This window comes from Branchiostoma floridae, chromosome 4 (genome assembly GCF_000003815.2).
Source record: "Branchiostoma floridae strain S238N-H82 chromosome 4, Bfl_VNyyK, whole genome shotgun sequence".
Taxonomy (NCBI): Eukaryota; Metazoa; Chordata; class Leptocardii; order Amphioxiformes; family Branchiostomatidae; genus Branchiostoma; species Branchiostoma floridae.
In genome coordinates this window covers 3,428,008-3,445,312 of record NC_049982.1, presented here as the reverse complement: position 1 = coordinate 3,445,312, position 17,305 = coordinate 3,428,008, and the positions used below count along the sequence as shown (strand labels likewise).

Genomic DNA, 17,305 nt, shown 5'->3' with positions numbered 1-17,305 from the left:
GCTCCTAATCTCCACGCAGACGTAGGGTGCAGCATGTTTTACTCCCCTTTTTAATGCTTTTTCTGCAATTCCCCATCAGTGCTTTTTGCTTCTTTCACACAGAAAGGGAGAAACATGTGGTCCAGTGGCAAGATGTAGATAATGCATGCAAAAAAACAACAGCTAAAAGCTGTACACTATGTCTGCTTGGAGATCAGCACCCCCAGACAAAGAAATGTTGTGTGATGATTTATCCCGACTGCTGTACATGCGACAAAGAAATCTGCCAGTATATATCACTCCTAGTCACTTACTGTGTGCTTCTGTGTCCTGCCATGATGCAGTGTTTGTATATTTTGTATGTAGGCTGTGCTGTACTTGTTCCTGTGTTTGTGTCTACAACATGCTGGACTGCATCTACAATGTGAGATTCTGAACATAAGATTCTATACTCAACAGGGAAAACTGCAAATAACCTTGTATACACAACACGGTATATTTCATAGCGGTGGATAAAAGCATAGAAGATATTACCTGATAAGTATGATAAATAATTATTATAGTGTTAATTAGGGCTGGGTATCGGTACAGCGTACCAGTACAAAACCGGTATTTCTTATTGGACCGGTCCAGAAAAACTGGACCTGAAAAAATTAGGTGGACCGGATGTTGGACCGATTAGAAAATTAACAGATTATTTTATCAGGCATTCACAAGTTTTGACGCTTGCAGGTGGAAAAAAATAAAAAGAGTGAAGTAGAGTAGAGTTTATAGTCATTTCTACCAAGTTTTACCGTCAATCGTACAGGTGCAGTTAGCGTTGTAGGATTTTAAAACTCCAGTGTAAGTCTAATACTCCACCAAACAGATTTCTTTGTAGTGAAATGGACCATTGGTATGAGTCATACTGCATCAGGTCCAGGTTCAGGTCCGGACCTGGACCTGATCTTCTGGACCTGAACCGGACCTGGACCTGAATTTTCGGTACCGGTACCCACCCCTAGTGTTAATGTATCGTCTGGATATCAAACTTGGTCCGGCAGAAACATGAAAAGCCACATCATGTCAGATGTACATATGTTTGAATGTAAGTTCATCTGTGACGGTAGTCAACGTTATGTTACAAGTCTAAGAACCATATATCCGTGCACATAATAAAGCACTTACCAACAAGCTTTCGATCAGTCCTCTGAAAAGAGTCACACATCCGAAACCTCCACACTTGAAGAGGATTACTTTCTCGGGAGTGAAATAGGCCATTTACACCAGAGCCCACAAACCTTCCCTCAACCGAGACGGGGGCCGATACCGACTGTCAAGTACCTTTGACCCTTTGCTGACGTCACATGTCCGGATGTGAGACTAAGGCTCTGGGTCATTTCAACTTGAGAAGGATCAGAGGACTAATCAAAAGCTTGTTGGTAAGCGCTTAATTTTGTGAATGGATATATGGTTCTTAAAATTGTAACAAGATGTACATATGTATGATATTGATATGATGCTGATAATGGCACAACACAGCCGTCAGTGTTAGTAGTGGTGTGTAGAAGTGTTTAGTAGATGTTCGTGGAGACTCTAGTAGTTGATTTAGAGCATACAGTATATACATATATATATATTATGTATATATGCTGAACAGTAGAGCATCTCAGATAGATTTAGAGTTGACCTGTACATTTGACTTTCAACACTAGATATTACATTCCAGTGTGCACGTGTCCTTTCACCTACATCACATGGCCTTTCACCTACATCACATGACCTTTCACCTACATCACATGACCTTTCACCTACATCACATGACCTTTCACCTACCTTAGATACAGAATTGCTGTAAACTCTGATCTGTTGACTGTTTTGGAACCTTGTGCGATTTTTTGGCGACACAAGTTTGACTCTCAATTTATGAAAATGCTGAACTGGAAGATACAACATGAAAACAGATCCTGGGGGAAAAGTCAAATTCAACTTTTCATTCTACTGCCCTACAGACGTTTTCGTGAGAAATTTCCGAGAACCAAGGAAATTGGTTAGTTTGGCCTTGATGACGAGGAGCACACCGTCTCATGGTAAGGCAGGCAACAGCGCCCCCTAACGGAGAGGATGCAGCATTGCACACAAACACTTCTCAGCGAGTTGCTAACCAACCTGGCGGACTCGCGATGCCACCAGCCGCCGGGACGTGTCCATGTATCTTACTTCTCATTAACTGTCCGAAATGAATATTTTGAAGTGAAACATCCCTATATTATAGTTTATACTTGCGTTTACTGCCAGGGCTATTCATGCATCAACACAGCGGCCTGGCCGTGGCACAAGTTTCTAAACAAGCACAACAAGAAGTGTGTCGGGTACTCTTCAGGCTGACGCGTAAACCTCTTTCGTGTATGGAACCTTCAGAAAGGACAAATGTTTTCCAGTCCCTCAAATTTGACTTTTGGGGAGTTTTCTGGGTTTGCCTCTCCGCAGCATTCCTGTGAGATGTCTCCTACATTTTTGCCCGCCAGCCTATTTCCTTGGTGCTCGGGTACTTCAAAGTAAAGCTGTACCAGAGGTCGGCATGAGACGTGAGAGCAAGACTTGCACACAACTGTGTCCAAAGGGTGCAGTTCCCCCCCCCCCCCCCCAGACTGTGCTCATGTTGATTTCCAGTTCAACATAATTAGAAAGGGGAACCAACAGGTCGTATCGATGTCGCGTGTTCTGTATATGGTTGTAAAACTGTCTTCCAAACTCAAATCATCGGCGTTGATGTCCTCATACATGAGCAATTACAGCCACCCTAAGTTAAGTGGATGTTTCTTAAGACATTTTGTACGAAGTAAAGAAGAAACGCGAGTTCAGTGAATGTGTCGGTGTGTGTCTTATATCGGGAAGCGATGGATGTTAACATGTTGCAGACTAGCTGCTTGTTCGGCCTTTTGTTCTTCAGAATGTTGGAGAAAAGCCAGATCCCGGCCTGCTGAAGCGTAATGTTATGTACATATAGAAGACAACACGGTGTATTCCGTATCACCCGAGGTATCAGCCCGACCGCGGGAAGGATCGCCCTGAGGTCAATCTGACCCACGGCTGGGACAGAGGGTGATGCGGAATACACCGTGTTGTATTTTATTTATGTTTTACCCACCTGAGAAAACACGTTTTGATGTGAAATGCACCAGAAGTTGAGAAAATGTTGTGTTCTCGAACAAGAGATTGTAACAACAGCAATTCTAACGTCGGAATCCAGTATTCGAATTTTCAACCGTGCCGTATTCGGCCCCGTTCGAAATAGTTCGATTTACTCAAAATATTAATTAAGCCCGTGTGAAACAACTTAGAACCCGTGTGATACGGAAAGTTATCATACGGTCCGGAACACCCGTATCGTACGTTTTCGTGGCCCAGGTATGACATAAAGAGAATTGACACCTAACCGAGGAATGCAGGAATGGATGCATTCCGGTCAAATCTGCGTTTTACGTTTTTGTTCAATTTCTACGTTTTAATAACAGTGTAGGTGGGACTATGGCGCTGGTTTTCATAAAATTGTCAAAATGTATGGTCATTTGTAGAAACATTGATACCGACAAGTGGCCGTGGAAGAGCGCCTGCAGTAGAGATTGGCGACCGTTCTCCTTGGTACATGTTTCTATACAGCAAATTCTCAGTGAGTACCTGAACCAGGCGTACCAACTCAGTCACGATCCGTGAGTACACGCACCTGCACCAGGGGTACCAACTCAGTCACGTTTTCTGTTGTATTATTGCCGCTGCGCCACCTAGTGGCTAGTAGTAGTAGTATTCATTCCGGCCTAGCTGACTACCTTTCTAGTTGCAATTGAAATGTTGCTTCTAGTTTTGCCTCCTCCCCTGAAGCTTTACGGTACACTCAGATGTGACATCAGCTGTTTCAACTGGCCACGGCTGTTGGCAAGGCGGAAACGTCTGACATAAAACATTCATCACAACACAAGTGACAACAAGGACATGTTCTGTGTGCGAAGCAACGTCATATTCCAGCAACGCCTTAAAGATATGTCATTCAGGATGTGTCTTGATACTTGAGACAAGCTCATTCCACAAAGTAACGTTAACCTATCCAAAACATGAGTTCTTATATCGTTGATGATTGCGAACTAACTGCTGCCTTTTTTTGAAGCGAAGAAGAAAGCTCCACCGCTACCCCTTACACGTACTCGAGCCGAACCGCCACGTTTCTCCATCATTTAATAAAAACGCTTACAATCTTTACTTTACTCGTATATCTTTTCCATAAAAATACGTATACTCGTTATCTGAGTACCTCTACAGTTGCAACAATACAGTATAACAATAGCTTACAGTACAATAATAGCTAACAGTGCAATAATAACTCTCTTCTCTCTATATATATAAGGTGGCCAATAGCCGCGCGAGGAAGCGGCAACCAACCGGCCCTGACTATTTCATTGCCCAAGACAGCATCCAATATCTAGTCAACCTATTTCATTGGCTAACGGTTTCCTGACGCTGTCCAATAGCGTCTTTGCGTGGCCTTGCGTCATGTCGGTGTCGGCCAATGAGCTGCAGGTTCAGAAGACGGAGGTGGAGGGCGCCTTGGTCTCGGTGCGCACCCCGGCCCCCTGTCCGGCTCTCAGGCCGCTGGGACCGAACCCACGGGCGTAGCAAGCTGGGGAGGGGTGTAAACAAAAACAAATAAACAATCCTGTGTTACAAGTAAACATAAATAAACAGACACAGGGAGTGCTAGCCCTGCCCGGCCCTCAGGCCGCTGGGCCCGAACCCACGGGCGTAGCAAGCTGGGGAGGGGTGTAAACAAAAACAAATAAACAATCCTGTGTTACAAGTAAACATTAATAAACAGACACAGGGAGTGCTAGCCCTGCCCGGCCCTCAGGCCGCTGGGCCCAAACCCACGGGCGTAGCAGGCTGGGGAGAGGTGTAAACAAATTGCAACATGGAACATACAGAATATATAGTAAACTTACATAAAATACAAGACTTTGGTATAGGTAACACTGGTCACAAGTGGAAACAAGTGACTATTCTAGCAATGATAGGGACTGCTGAGAGCTACGATCTAAGTATTTGGGGTTTGACTTCTTTACTGGAAGACGAAGTGTCCCACTTTTTTCTACAGCGAGTGGGTTATGTGACGTTGACAGGGTTATAGTTTTGTTTTCGTCAGTAAACATTTGGAAGTTTTTGTGTGTTTTGCAGGCCTCTTCGAATAGCTCTTTTCTTCCCTGGTCGTTAGAGAGGCAGTTAGAAATAAAATGTATTTCGTCTTCCACCGGTTTTGCAATACAATATGTCATCAAATGAACATGAATAAACAGATAAGCATAAACACAACACCGGAAAGGCTAACCCTGTTAGTCCAATTGTTTGTGTTTGAAGTCACAATTTAACCCCGACCCGGAATGACTTATACACGGATAAACTTTCAAGTTATGTTATGGTATTAATGAGTCGTTAGTTTCTACCTTTGCAGTAAACCTGCCCTTCCCTGTCGGCCACAGTGGTCGAGTCCAAGGACTTGTTGCACTCCGCACACGTGAAGCATCTTCTGTGCCAGGACTGTAACATAGCACGTCCCACGCGGGGGTGGGCAGGTTAGTAAAAACACGGCACGGCACACAAGTGTTATCCCTGCACACCTCACCTTTGCAGTAGATCTCCCCCTCCCTGTCGCACACATTGGTAGAGTCCAGCGCCTTGTTGCACGCGGAACACTTGAAGCACACCTTGTGCCAGGACTGTTCCACACACAACACAGGGGGGGTTCGCATCAATTTGACACTTTCTAAGCAAGAATGTTTAAACCTGCTTGATTCAAGGGAGCACAGACAATTAAATACTAGTATAATATAATAACATTTTACATCAAGAAGTACAAAAAGTAGTGAGTTCACAAAGAGGAATAAATGGTCCGTCATGGTTTGATGCACCAGTAACAACAAAGTAAAGAATAAATCCAAGTTCGAAAAATCCAAGATGGCGCTTACGTGGCCTGCACCGATGACCTTCTCGGCAGGGTAGACGGACCCCCCGCAGCGCGGACACTTCTCGGCCGTGCTGCCATATTTGGAGGGTTTGGCAGACTCGGAGGACTTCCCGACGTTCAGGTAGGCGGCACCGGTCATGGGAGCCGTGCTGCAGGGACATACAGAACCGTTAGGGGGCCGTGCTGCAGGGACATACAGAACCGTTAGGGGGCCGTGCTGCAGGGACATACAGAACCGTTAGGGGGCTCTGTTGCACCATTTAAAGTGCACTTGCCATTTCAAGCTCTGCGCCTTCCAAGTGTTTTGTGGTTTTTTGAGGACAGTTACTATGGAAGCGCTAGAGAATGTTACCTTTCGGTTGGGTTGTTGCTATGGAAACGCTAGGATAGTGTTACCTTTCGGTGGGCTTGTTGCCATGGAAACGCTAGGATAGTGTTACCTTCGGCGGGCTTGTTGCCATGGAAACGCTAGGGAAATGTTCCCTTTCGGTGGGCTTGTTGCCATGGAAACGCTAGGATTATGTTAACTGGGCTTGTTGCCATGGAAACGCTAGGATAATGTTAACTTTCAATGGGCTTGTTGCCATGGAAACGCTAGGATAATGTTACCTTTCGGTGGGCGTGTTGCCATGGAAACGCCAGGATAATATTACCTTTCGGTGGGCGTGTTGCCATGGAAACGCCAGGATAATGTTACCTTTCGGTGGGCTTGTTGCCGAACCTCTCGCCCGAGTCCATCCCGAGTGCGCCTGCGCCCTGGCCGAAGCCCACGCCCTTGGGGCCGAACTTCTTCCCGTAACAAGTTTTACAGTAGAGGCTGTCCTCCCTCTCCGCCACAGTGGTAGAGTCCAACATCTTGTTGCACAAGCCTGTAAAAAAAGGGCCAGAGCGGGGGAAAGGAAATTCATGAGTTCATCTGTGCTGTAAGAAAGGAAGTTCGTTACTACGTTAGTATTGGAAATAAGCTTAAGGATGACGCAGATATAAGACACGTGCGAGACATGTTTGAGACAAGTGAAAGACACCGCACTTGAAGCAGGTGTAAGACATGTATAAGACATATGTGAGACACTGATTGCACTTGAGACAGGTGTAAGGCAGGTGCAAGACATGCGTAAGACACTTACAGCACTTGAAGCAGGTGTTGTGGAAGCTCTTCCCGGCCACCAGACATGTATAAGGGGTGTGTAAGACACCGCACTTGAAGCAGGTGTAAGACATGAATAAGCCGTGTGTAAGACATGCACTTGAAGCAGGTATAAGGCATGTATAAAACGTGTGTAAGACACCGAACTTCAAGCAGGTGTAAGACATGTATAAAACGTGTGTAAGACACCGAACTTGAAGCAGGTGTAAGACATGTATAAAACGTGTGTAAGACACTTGCCGCACTTGAAGCATGTATAAGACGTGTGTAAGACACCGCACTTGAAGCAGGTGTAAGACATGTATAAGACGTGTGTAAGGCACATGTAAGACACTTACCGCACTTGAAGCAGGTAAGGCACATGTAAGACACTTACCACACTTGAAGCAGGTAAGACACATGTAAGACACTTACCACACTTGAAGTAGGTGTGAGACATGTATAAGACGTGTGTAAGACGTGTGTAAGACACCTACCGCACTTGAAGCAGGTGTATGACGTGTGTAAGACGTGTATAAGACACTTACCGCACTTGAAGTAGGTGTGAGACATGTATAAGACATGTATAAGACGTGTGTAAGACACTTACCGCACTTGAAGCAGGTGTATGACGTGTGTAAGACGTGTATAAGACACTTACCGCACTTGAAGTAGGTGTGAGACATGTATAAGACATGTATAAGACGTGTATAAGACGCTTACCACACTTGAAGCAGGTGTTGTGGAAGCTCTTTCCTGCCGCCAGACGCTCCTCCGCCTGGTAAACCGACTTGCCGCATTTCGGGCATTTTGGCGCCTGCGGGGCCTTGAAAGGCATGATGGGAAATCTTTGTACTGGAAAGAAGAGAGAGATGACGTCATATAACCGTGCCGGTGGGAGGAAGCTCAATCATGTAACAGTTACTACATAAACATAATATACTAGACGGATTCGGAACATTCCAACGGATCCGGAACATTCCAACGGATTCGGAACATTCCAACGGATTCGGAACATTCCAACGTAAAGATGAAAATTTACTTTTTCCTCTGCCCCGGCCCCCAACCCGACCTCCGTTAATACACGATTCGAAGTAACACAGAGTATTTTTTGGTTATGACATCTGTTCAGGCATGGAGTTTTAAAGGGGTTTTAAACCTCCTTGATCTCTTCTTTCCAGGAAGATTAGCTGAGTACAATTTGAAAAGTTTGTATGTCAGCTAATGGGCTGATAATGTACCCAAGTATCCAACTTGATTCAGAACATTTCACCAAAGAGCTTTCATATCAGATATAAAAGCTCCTTGATTTCACAGAACAGTCTAGAAAGCTAGATGCACCCTTGACCCATCCGCCTTTCCCGCCCTGTGACGTACCGCATGCCTTTTCCCGCCCTGTGACGTACCGCATGCCTTTTCCAGCGCTCTGTGTACATACGTCTTTCCCGCCAGCTATGCACCCATATAAGGTACGCACCCACACAAGGTCTGCAACCATATAAGCTCCGACCCATATAAGGTCCGCACCCATAAAAGGTCCGACCCATTTAAGGTCTGCGCCCATATAAGGCTCGTCCGGGGATCTCAGTCTCGAAACTCGCGCCAAAAACTTTCTCTCTGTTTTACCAGACCTAGACGACGCTGGCTGTAGGGAGACTTTACCAGGGGAGTTTCATGTGTCGATGCAGATAAGGGAAATGTTGCCCTTACTGAAGGGAAGCTATTTCCTTTTATATATAAATGTTAACCCTGGGAGTACGGAGTACAGTTTGTGAACTGTTATCTATTTACCCAAGTTCTACTACAAGTATGATCAAGTATTACTCCAGCGATATGTGGAGCCTGGTAGAGGCTAGTGTGTAAGTTTGCCGGCCTGTGGAGCCTGGTAGAGGCTAGTGTGTAAGTTTGCCGACAGGTGGAGCCTGGTAGAGACTAGTGTGTACGTTTGCCAGCCTGTGGAGCCTGGTAGAGGCTAGTGTGTAAGTTTGCCGGCCGGTGGAGCCTGGTAGAGGCTAGTGTGTACGTTTGCCAGCCTGTGGAGCCTGGTAGAGGCTAGTGTGTAAGCTTGCCAGCCTGTGGAGCCTGGTAGAGGCTAGTGTGTAAGTTTGCCGGCCGGTGGAGCCTGGTAGAGGCTAGTGTGTAAGTTTGCCGCCCTGTGGAGCCTGGTAGAGGCTAGTGTGTAAGTTTGCCGCCCTGTGGAGCCTGGTAGAGGCTAGTGTGTAAGTTTGCCGACCGGTGGAGCCTGGTAGAGGCCAGTGTGTAAGCTTGCCAGCCTGTGGAGCCTGGTAGAGGCTAGTGTGTAAGCTTGCCGGCCTGTGGAGCCTGGTAGAGGCTAGTGTGTAAGTTTGCCGACCGGTGGAGACTGGTAGAGGCTAGTGTGTAAGTTTGCCGACCGGTGGAGACTGCTAGAGGCTAGTGTGTAAGTTTGCCGACCGGTGGAGACTGGTAGAGGCTAGTGTGTAAGTTTGCCGACCGGTGGAGACTGGTAGAGGCTAGTGTGTAAGTTTGCCGACCGGTGGAGCCTGGTAGAGGCCAGTGTGTAAGCTTGCCAGCCTGTGGAGCCTGGTAGAGGCTAGTGTGTAAGCTTGCCGCCCTGTGGAGCCTGGTAGAGGCTAGTGTGTAAGTTTGCCGACCGGTGGAGACTGGTAGAGGCTAGTGTGTAAGTTTGCCGACCGGTGGAGACTGGTAGAGGCTAGTGTGTAAGCTTGCCGGCCTGTGGAGCCTGGTAGAGGCCAGTGTGTAAGTTTGCCGGCCTGTGGAGCCTGGTATAGGCTAGAGTGTAAGTCTGTCGGCCTGCGTAGCCTGGTAGAGCGAGGCTAATGTTTCAGCTTGCTGACCCGTCTGTACAACAGCTCCGCAAATTTGCCCGCCGTCAGTACTGGTACTAGTATCGCACGCTGCCGACTCAGCAAACATTGTTCCAGTAGTTACTGCCAACAGTCCTGCGGTGTCCTCGGCAAACATTGTTCCAGTAGTTCCCGCCAACAGTCCTGGCACTGTCTCCGCGGTTTGCGCTGCACAAACAAACTTTACCCCACAAACCGATTTGGGCAGGCGGACATCGGGGTATTTCTGGAACGCTGTGGGAAAAATTCGGCACGTTTTGGAATTCGCCAAGGTGTTGCCTCCTTCGCAGCGTTCTTGGTGCGCTGGCGGTTATTTATGATGTATTTGGATGGGGGGGGGGGCGATTTTGAGCATATGAGCCTGGTTTTTATGTCAGAAGACACGATGTCCCCGGCATAACAACCTGGCCAATATGTTGGAAATCCCAAAAGGCGCCCGGCCGTCCAACATGAACATGAACGCTCCTAGAAGCCTGGGAAGGGAGCTGTATATTCTTAAAGGTGGCGGTGTGGGAACGCGTGACGAAGTGTCGCACGCCAGAATTCTTTCAGCGGGCTGTAAACAAGAAATAAACCATCCCCGCCGCTAATGACACTGTCAACATTGTTCAGGCACGTCTTCTCCACAGCTACACACCGTTAACATTCCCACACACCGACAGTCGTTCCCAACATGTCCTCTCCACATAAATCTATATGTAGAGCTAGAGCAGAAGGCGCCGACTCGCTGGTTTGGGGAGTAGAAGCCACACTTGGCCTCCGTCCAAGTTCCAACCGTTACCCCGAGTCCCGAGAAAGAATTCCTGCCCATTTTTGTCATGTTTCCGGAGTACCTGGCTTCCGGTCGGCCAAATGAGCCCCGATGGACCCGACACGCTCCCTGGTGACCACATGGCGCAGTGATGACTCCGACCGAACCCGACACCCTGTCACTGGTGCTGAACACACGCTCACACAAACAGCGGCAGAACTCGGCTTGTGTCCTGTCGGCCAAACAAACCAAACCGGGCTTGTTTTCGCCCTAAGCTCCTGTCATGTCACCGCTGCCATGTTTTTCAGTGGTGACCAAAACCGAGAAAAAAGCAAACCACCGGAAAGACGCGAAAACAGGCTATAGCCACACGTCTGCTTGGAGATTCTGTCCCGTGTGGTGCTCTAAAGGTCAAACGGCAGCGACCGTTTCAAATGATGACAACCGTAGCGACCAAACAAATTTTCAAAACCCGGGGCTTGTTGCTCGCCGGTCCCACAGCCGGGTGTTGTCCTGCCCCGCACATGAAAGCGGAGAAACATCCGCCAGCCGCTACGTGACCGGGGACGCCTCGGGCGCAGACCGGCGGCAGGTGGGGTCAGGTGGGGTCAGCACGTCCCTCCGTGACGCCGTCCGTATGGCGCGAATCAGCCGAGTTGAGTCCTAGTTCTGCCGTCTGTGAGAACCTTCCCGTGATGGCAACACGGGCCAGGTACAGCTCGACAGCCCACAGAACAACCCCTGACGGTTGGACACGAGCTAGTCTCGCACAGATGTGTAGGGCACAAACCGCGCGAACCAGACCGGTCGAGCTCACTAAACAACCAGGCAGCTCACGAAGCAACCACTGAGCTTTTATATGATCTTCAGCTACAGCGGAGGTCACAGAACTTTGTCTCTTGCAAACTTGCAATTATATTGACTAGACTCAAGGAGGCTGAAAGCTGAACTCATGGGTTTGTATTCTCACGCGCACGTGTTTAATAGCAAACTGATCCACCTTCGATATGCATGTATCAAAACAAGCCTGTTATAGCCTGGCAGCGCATACTCTAACGTACAATAAACACTTTAATTTACTCATACGTCATGCTCACAAAACCACCGAAAGGTGTAAACACTCGGCTACAATACACGCTGCGCCCCTGGGGAAGAATATAGGGCAGGAGACTCCCTAAACTTGAGCCGGCCACAAAGGTTCGGCCGTCAGGTCACAACAACCCTTTACAGACGGGTGACGTCATGTATACACTCCCATACACAAACTGAACGTCAGGCCTTTTGGGGCGACTTTGGCGCGTAATTCCTACAGTAAACTTGACCTAACTAGTCTGCCCTCTGAGCCGTCCGTCATGTGAAAACAAACCCCTTATGGTCGGCCTGGTGCTGGCACAATGCAAACACTCCGCTGTCTGTAGCCTCGCACAGGTAGTGTAGGGGACAGAGCTAAAGTAAACTTGGCGTAGATCGGACCGCCTTCCCCATTAATGCATTAGGTTCACTTTTCCGACACTTCCCGGTTTCTACATGGGGTCCAGGCGGGGGTCGGTCCCACCGTGAGCCGCGGGACAGTCCGGCCGTGTGCCTGGGGATGGCCCTGCCGTGAGCCCGCCGACAGTCCGACCGTGAGCCCGCCGACAGGAATGCGGAACTCCGGCCGCGTCATCCCGCAAGTATGGCGCAGTAGGGACGTGGCAAGTTTCACTAGGACACCTTAGGGCACGCACAGAACTTTCTCTTCGTCCTCTCCAAACCTCCACAACTCCAGACGCCTGGAGGCGACGCCGTGCTCCGGAACGCGACGTCGAACGGCGTCATCTGACGTATGACGGCACGTTAGTAAAGGAATGCGGAAGCGACAAACATACCTGTCCTTAATCACAGCCCTGCCTAGTGGCGCATACCTCTACGTGGCTGGTTTCCTACCCTCAGCAGGCGGCAAGTTTAACACTTGTAGTTGTACTCACCGACTCGCTCCACAGAAACTCACGGCAACAGTCTTGACTCGGTCCGTACGCGCTGTCAGTCCGCTCCGCTCGGAAACCTCAAGTTCAGCCGATATAAGTACCGCTTTTGCACCCGACACCACGGCACGGAAATATGCCGTCTGACAGGAGGGCCATTTTGCACACGGCGCCACAGGGCGCGGCTGGACTTTACCTTCGCCGGCTTCGGTCCGAGTTAGTCTCCAAGCAGATGCTACGGCGCCACAGGGCGCGGCTGGAGGACCTCACCTTCGGTCCTCACGGTTAGTCTCCAAGCAGATGCTACGGCGCCACAGGGCGCGGCTGGAGGACCTCACCTTCGGCCCTCACGGTTAGTCTCCAAGCAGATGCTACGGCGCCACAGGGCGCGGCTGGAGGACCTTACCTTCGGTCCGAGTTAGTCTCCAAGCAGATGCTACGGCGCCACAGGGCGCGGCTGGAGGACCTCACCTTCGGTCCGAGTTAGTCTCCAAGCAGATGCTACGGCGCCACAGGGCGCGGCTGGAGGACCTTATCTTCGCCGGCTTCGGTCCGAGTTAGTCTCCAAGCAGATGCTACGGCGCCACAGGGCGCGGCTGGAGGACCTCACCTTCGGCCCTCACGGTTAGTCTCCAAGCAGATGCTACGGCGCCACGGCGCGCGGCTGGAGGACCTTACCTTCGGTCCGAGTTAGTCTCCAAGCAGATGCTACGGCGCCACAGGGCGCGGCTGGAGGACCTTACCTTCGGTCCGAGTTAGTCTCCAAGCAGATGCTACGGCGCCACAGGGCGCGGCTGGAGGACCTTACCTTCGGTCCGAGTTAGTCTCCAAGCAGATGCTACGGCGCCACAGGGCGCGGCTGGAGGACCTCACCTTCGGTCCGAGTTAGTCTCCAAGCAGATGCTACGGCGCCACAGGGCGCGGCTGGAGGACCTCACCTTCGGCCCTCACGGTTAGTCTCCAAGCAGATGCTACGGCGCCACAGGGCGCGGCTGGAGGACCTCACCTTCGGTCCGAGTTAGTCTCCAAGCAGATGCTACGGCGCCACAGGGCGCGGCTGGAGGACCTCACCTTCGGTCCGAGTTAGTCTCCAAGCAGATGCTACGGCGCCACAGGGCGCGGCTGGAGGACCTTACCTTCGGTCCGAGTTAGTCTCCAAGCAGATGCTACGGCGCCACAGGGCGCGGCTGGAGGACCTCACCTTCGGCCCTCACGGTTAGTCTCCAAGCAGATGCTACGGCGCCACAGGGCGCGGCTGGAGGACCTTACCTTCGGTCCTCACGGTTAGTCTCCAAGCAGATGCTACGGTGCCACAGGGCGCGGCTGGAGGACCTCACCTTCGGTCCGAGTTAGTCTCCAAGCAGATGCTACGGTGCCACAGGGCGCGGCTGGAGGACCTCACCTTCGGTCCGAGTTAGTCTCCAAGCAGATGCTACGGCGCCACAGGGCGCGGCTGGAGGACCTTATCTTCGGTACTGGTTAGTCTCCAAGCAGATGCTACGGCGCCACAGGGCGCGGCTGGAGGACCTCACCTTCGGTCCGAGTTAGTCTCCAAGCAGATGCTACGGTGCCACAGGGCGCGGCTGGAGGACCTCACCTTCGGTCCGAGTTAGTCTCCAAGCAGATGCTACGGCGCCACAGGGCGCGGCTGGAGGACCTTATCTTCGGTACTGGTTAGTCTCCAAGCAGATGCTACGGCGCCACAGGGCGCGGCAGGAGGACCTTACCTTCGCCGGCTTCGGTCCGAGTTAGTCTCCAAGCAGATGCTACGGCGCCACAGGGCGCGGCTGGAGGACCTTACCTTCGGCCCTCACGGTTAGTCTCCAAGCAGATGCTACGGCGCCACAGGGCGCGGCTGGAGGACCTCACCTTCGGTCCGAGTTAGTCTCCAAGCAGATGCTACGGCGCCACAGGGCGCGGCTGGAGGACCTTATCTTCGGTACTGGTTAGTCTCCAAGCAGATGCTACGGCGCCACAGGGCGCGGCAGGAGGACCTTACCTTCGCCGGCTTCGGTCCGAGTTAGTCTCCAAGCAGATGCTACGGCGCCACAGGGCGCGGCTGGAGGACCTCACCTTCGGTCCGAGTTAGTCTCCAAGCAGATGCTACGGCGCCACAGGGCGCGGCTGGAGGGCCTTACCTTCGGTCCGAGTTAGTCTCCAAGCAGATGCTACGGCGCCACAGGGCGCGGCAGGAGGACCTTACCTTCGGTCCGAGTTAGTCTCCAAGCAGATGCTACGGCGCCACAGGGCGCGGCTGGAGGACCTTATCTTCGGTACTGGTTAGTCTCCAAGCAGATGCTACGGCGCCACAGGGCGCGGCTGGAGGACCTTATCTTCGGTACTGGTTAGTCTCCAAGCAGATGCTACGGCGCCACAGGGCGCGGCTGGAGGACCTCACCTTCGGTCCGAGTTAGTGTCCAAGCAGATGCTACGGCGCCATATGATTGCATCAAAAGCTGACAAAGGAGTGTAGCGGCCAATGAACACCCCACTTCTTTGCCAGCTTTGATACCATCTTAGGACCTGCTTGGGGATTGACAAGCGGTGGTCGGACGTGCGCATTTTCAACACGTCTTCACGACACAACAAAGTCACATTCATCATCATCATCATCATCATCATCATCATCATCTTCATCATCATCATCATCATCATCATTTTCAGCATCAGCATCGCCATCAGATTCGCACATTGTGAATAAGGATACTTTGACTTTCAACGTTTTGATCTATCACATTCTACATTCTACATTAAGAACCATAAACCTGGCACGTCACCGGAACGTACTGCGCCTGCGCGAACCCTGGTGTTTTGGGGCTTGGTTTGGTCAACGTTGCATTGAAATCCCGCTTGTTGCACAGTATATGTTAGAGACATGGTTTCATGTAAAACGTACACGGGATTTTACGCTTATATACGCACGTACTTTCTTAAATGCGGCCCTTTAGTAAACCGGGGGTTTAGCAAGGTTTAGCATGTCTATATTTTTCGCGCAGGCGCAGTACGTTCCGGTGACGTGCTCATAAACCTGAATGTAACCCTGCCAATTTTCCAACATTTTCGTTGCTTCCCTGGTCACGTGGTCACTACGGACCCCCACACATTGGTGATACAACACAAAGCACCGAATTGATAAGACGAGATTTTCTCAGATTTAGTCAATTTCAGGTTAAAAATCCCTTTATGTATGAAAAATTGCGCTAGGAAAGAGAGCACGATGAAGGAAACTCGCTTTGAAACAATCTATATGATTTGTAAATTATATTTTGTATTTATTATTTAATTTGATCATTTGTAATATAACTTCTATTCCATTAGTAAAGTTCACGTTATGATTTCAACTTGTGTTATGTGTTTTTTTTTCGTTCACTTTAATCATGTTTAATTCAATTATTTTTGCAAATTAGTTCTGGGGCAGGCGCAAGAAAAGCCACATAGGCTTCTGCCCGTCCCCCGCATGTTCTTCAATTATGTATATAAATTTGTTTTTAATCCATATGTTGTTATGTGCGAATAAATAAATAAAAAAAGAAAGACAGAAAGAACCTGTGGAATGTTGAAGACGGAATATTCCTTTGGATTCCGTGCCTTCTTTTCGGTGAAAGCCTCATATTCTTCGTCATTATGACGTCACTACCAGGAGTTGACATCTTGGCTACTTCATCCTCATGACGTCATCTATCCGCCGGAACTTTTGGCAGACGAGTCGGCCTGTGATTGGTGGAAGGGGGTGGGGTGATAAGGGAGTGATAAGTTGGGGATGGGGGTGATAAGGGAGAGATAAGTTGGGGATGGGGGGTGATAAGGGAGTGGTAAGTTGGGGGGTGGGGGGGGGGTGATAAGGGAGTGATAAGTTGGGGATGGGGGTGATAAGGGAGAGATAAGTTGGGGATGGGGGGTGATAAGGGAGTGGTAAGTTGGGGATGGGGGGGGGGTGATAAGGGAGAGATAAGTTGGGGATGGGGGTGACAAGGGAGAGATAAGTTGGGGATGGGGGTGATAAGGGAGTGATAAGTTGGGGGATGGGGGTGATAAGGGAGTGATAAGTTGGGGATGGGGGGTGATAAGGGAGTGATAAGTTGGGAATGGGGGTGGGGTGATAAGGGAGTGATAAGTTTGGGATGGGGGGGTGATAAGGGAGTGATAAGTTGGGGATGGGGGTGATAAGGGAGTGATAAGTTTGGGATGGGGGGGTGATAAGGGAGTGATAAGTTGGGGATGGGGGTGATAAGGGAGTGATAAGTTTGGGGATGGGGGTGATAAGGGAGTGATAAGGGGAAAGAAGAGATGATTGATGGTCTTGGCTTCACTCTGAGCGGGACATTGTTCATAGTATCTACATTTTGGTGCAGCTGTTTTTTTGCCGTCTTAAATTACTTCACAGACACAAAAGAAACACCACCTCACCACGCCACCAGCGAGTGGAGAGTCTATTCTCCAAGCAGAGGTTGGGTCGTCTTGGAGGAGAGGGAGCCGGTAGAAATCCCGCCACTACTATCCCCGCTACCAAACCTCTGCTTGGAGAGTACGGAGTGTCCACAGCACAGCAAGGTCGAATTCCCGAGACTCCCACAAGGTCGGCTTGCCGGGAATGCTGGGAATTTCTGTGACGTGTGTATGGCATGCTGTTATCTCCGGCGACCTTGA

At 50.0% G+C, this 17,305-nt stretch overlaps 2 protein-coding genes and 1 long non-coding RNA gene across 15 annotated transcripts in view; 1 reads left to right on the top strand and 2 right to left on the bottom strand.

Moving 5' to 3' along the window:
• LOC118413013 overlaps window positions 1–17,305 on the bottom strand; it is a 711,153-nt gene that overhangs the window by 234,519 nt on the left and 459,329 nt on the right. The window lies entirely within an intron of this gene.
• The window catches only part of LOC118414515, a 660,232-nt gene that overhangs the window by 223,005 nt on the left and 419,922 nt on the right, over window positions 1–17,305 (top strand). The gene's annotated exons all lie outside the window — the stretch shown is intronic.
• Window positions 3,953–16,341, bottom strand: LOC118414497 (cysteine and glycine-rich protein 2-like). 13 transcript variants are annotated; one of them, XM_035818575.1, is made up of 7 exons: window positions 12,662–12,817; window positions 7,821–7,952; window positions 6,669–6,840; window positions 5,973–6,120; window positions 5,630–5,723; window positions 4,717–4,763; window positions 3,953–4,586 (listed from the first exon to the last, which is right to left on the bottom strand). In XM_035818575.1, the coding sequence occupies exons 2-7, from the start codon at window positions 7,933–7,935 to the stop codon at window positions 4,536–4,538; spliced, it is 627 nt and encodes a 208-aa protein (XP_035674468.1). In that variant the 5' UTR covers window positions 7,936–7,952; window positions 12,662–12,817; the 3' UTR covers window positions 3,953–4,535. The 13 variants fall into 13 exon arrangements, with proteins under 13 accessions (XP_035674468.1, XP_035674469.1, XP_035674465.1 ...); XM_035818576.1 differs by lacking the exons at window positions 4,717–4,763; window positions 12,662–12,817 and adding an exon at window positions 16,205–16,341 and having other exon boundaries at window positions 3,953–4,633; XM_035818572.1 differs by lacking the exon at window positions 4,717–4,763 and having other exon boundaries at window positions 3,953–4,633.

Coding starts and splice junctions, on each gene's coding strand:
- LOC118414497 (XM_035818576.1), bottom strand. CDS start 7,935: ATGCCTTTCAAGGCCCCGCAGGCGCCAAAATGCCCGAAATGCGGCAAG. Junction 6,121..6,668: donor GGCAACAAGCCCACCGAAAG/GTAACATTATCC, acceptor ATGTCCCTGCAG/CACGGCTCCCATGACCGGTG. Junction 5,724..5,972: donor AGGTCATCGGTGCAGGCCAC/GTAAGCGCCATC, acceptor TGTGTGGAACAG/TCCTGGCACAAGGTGTGCTT.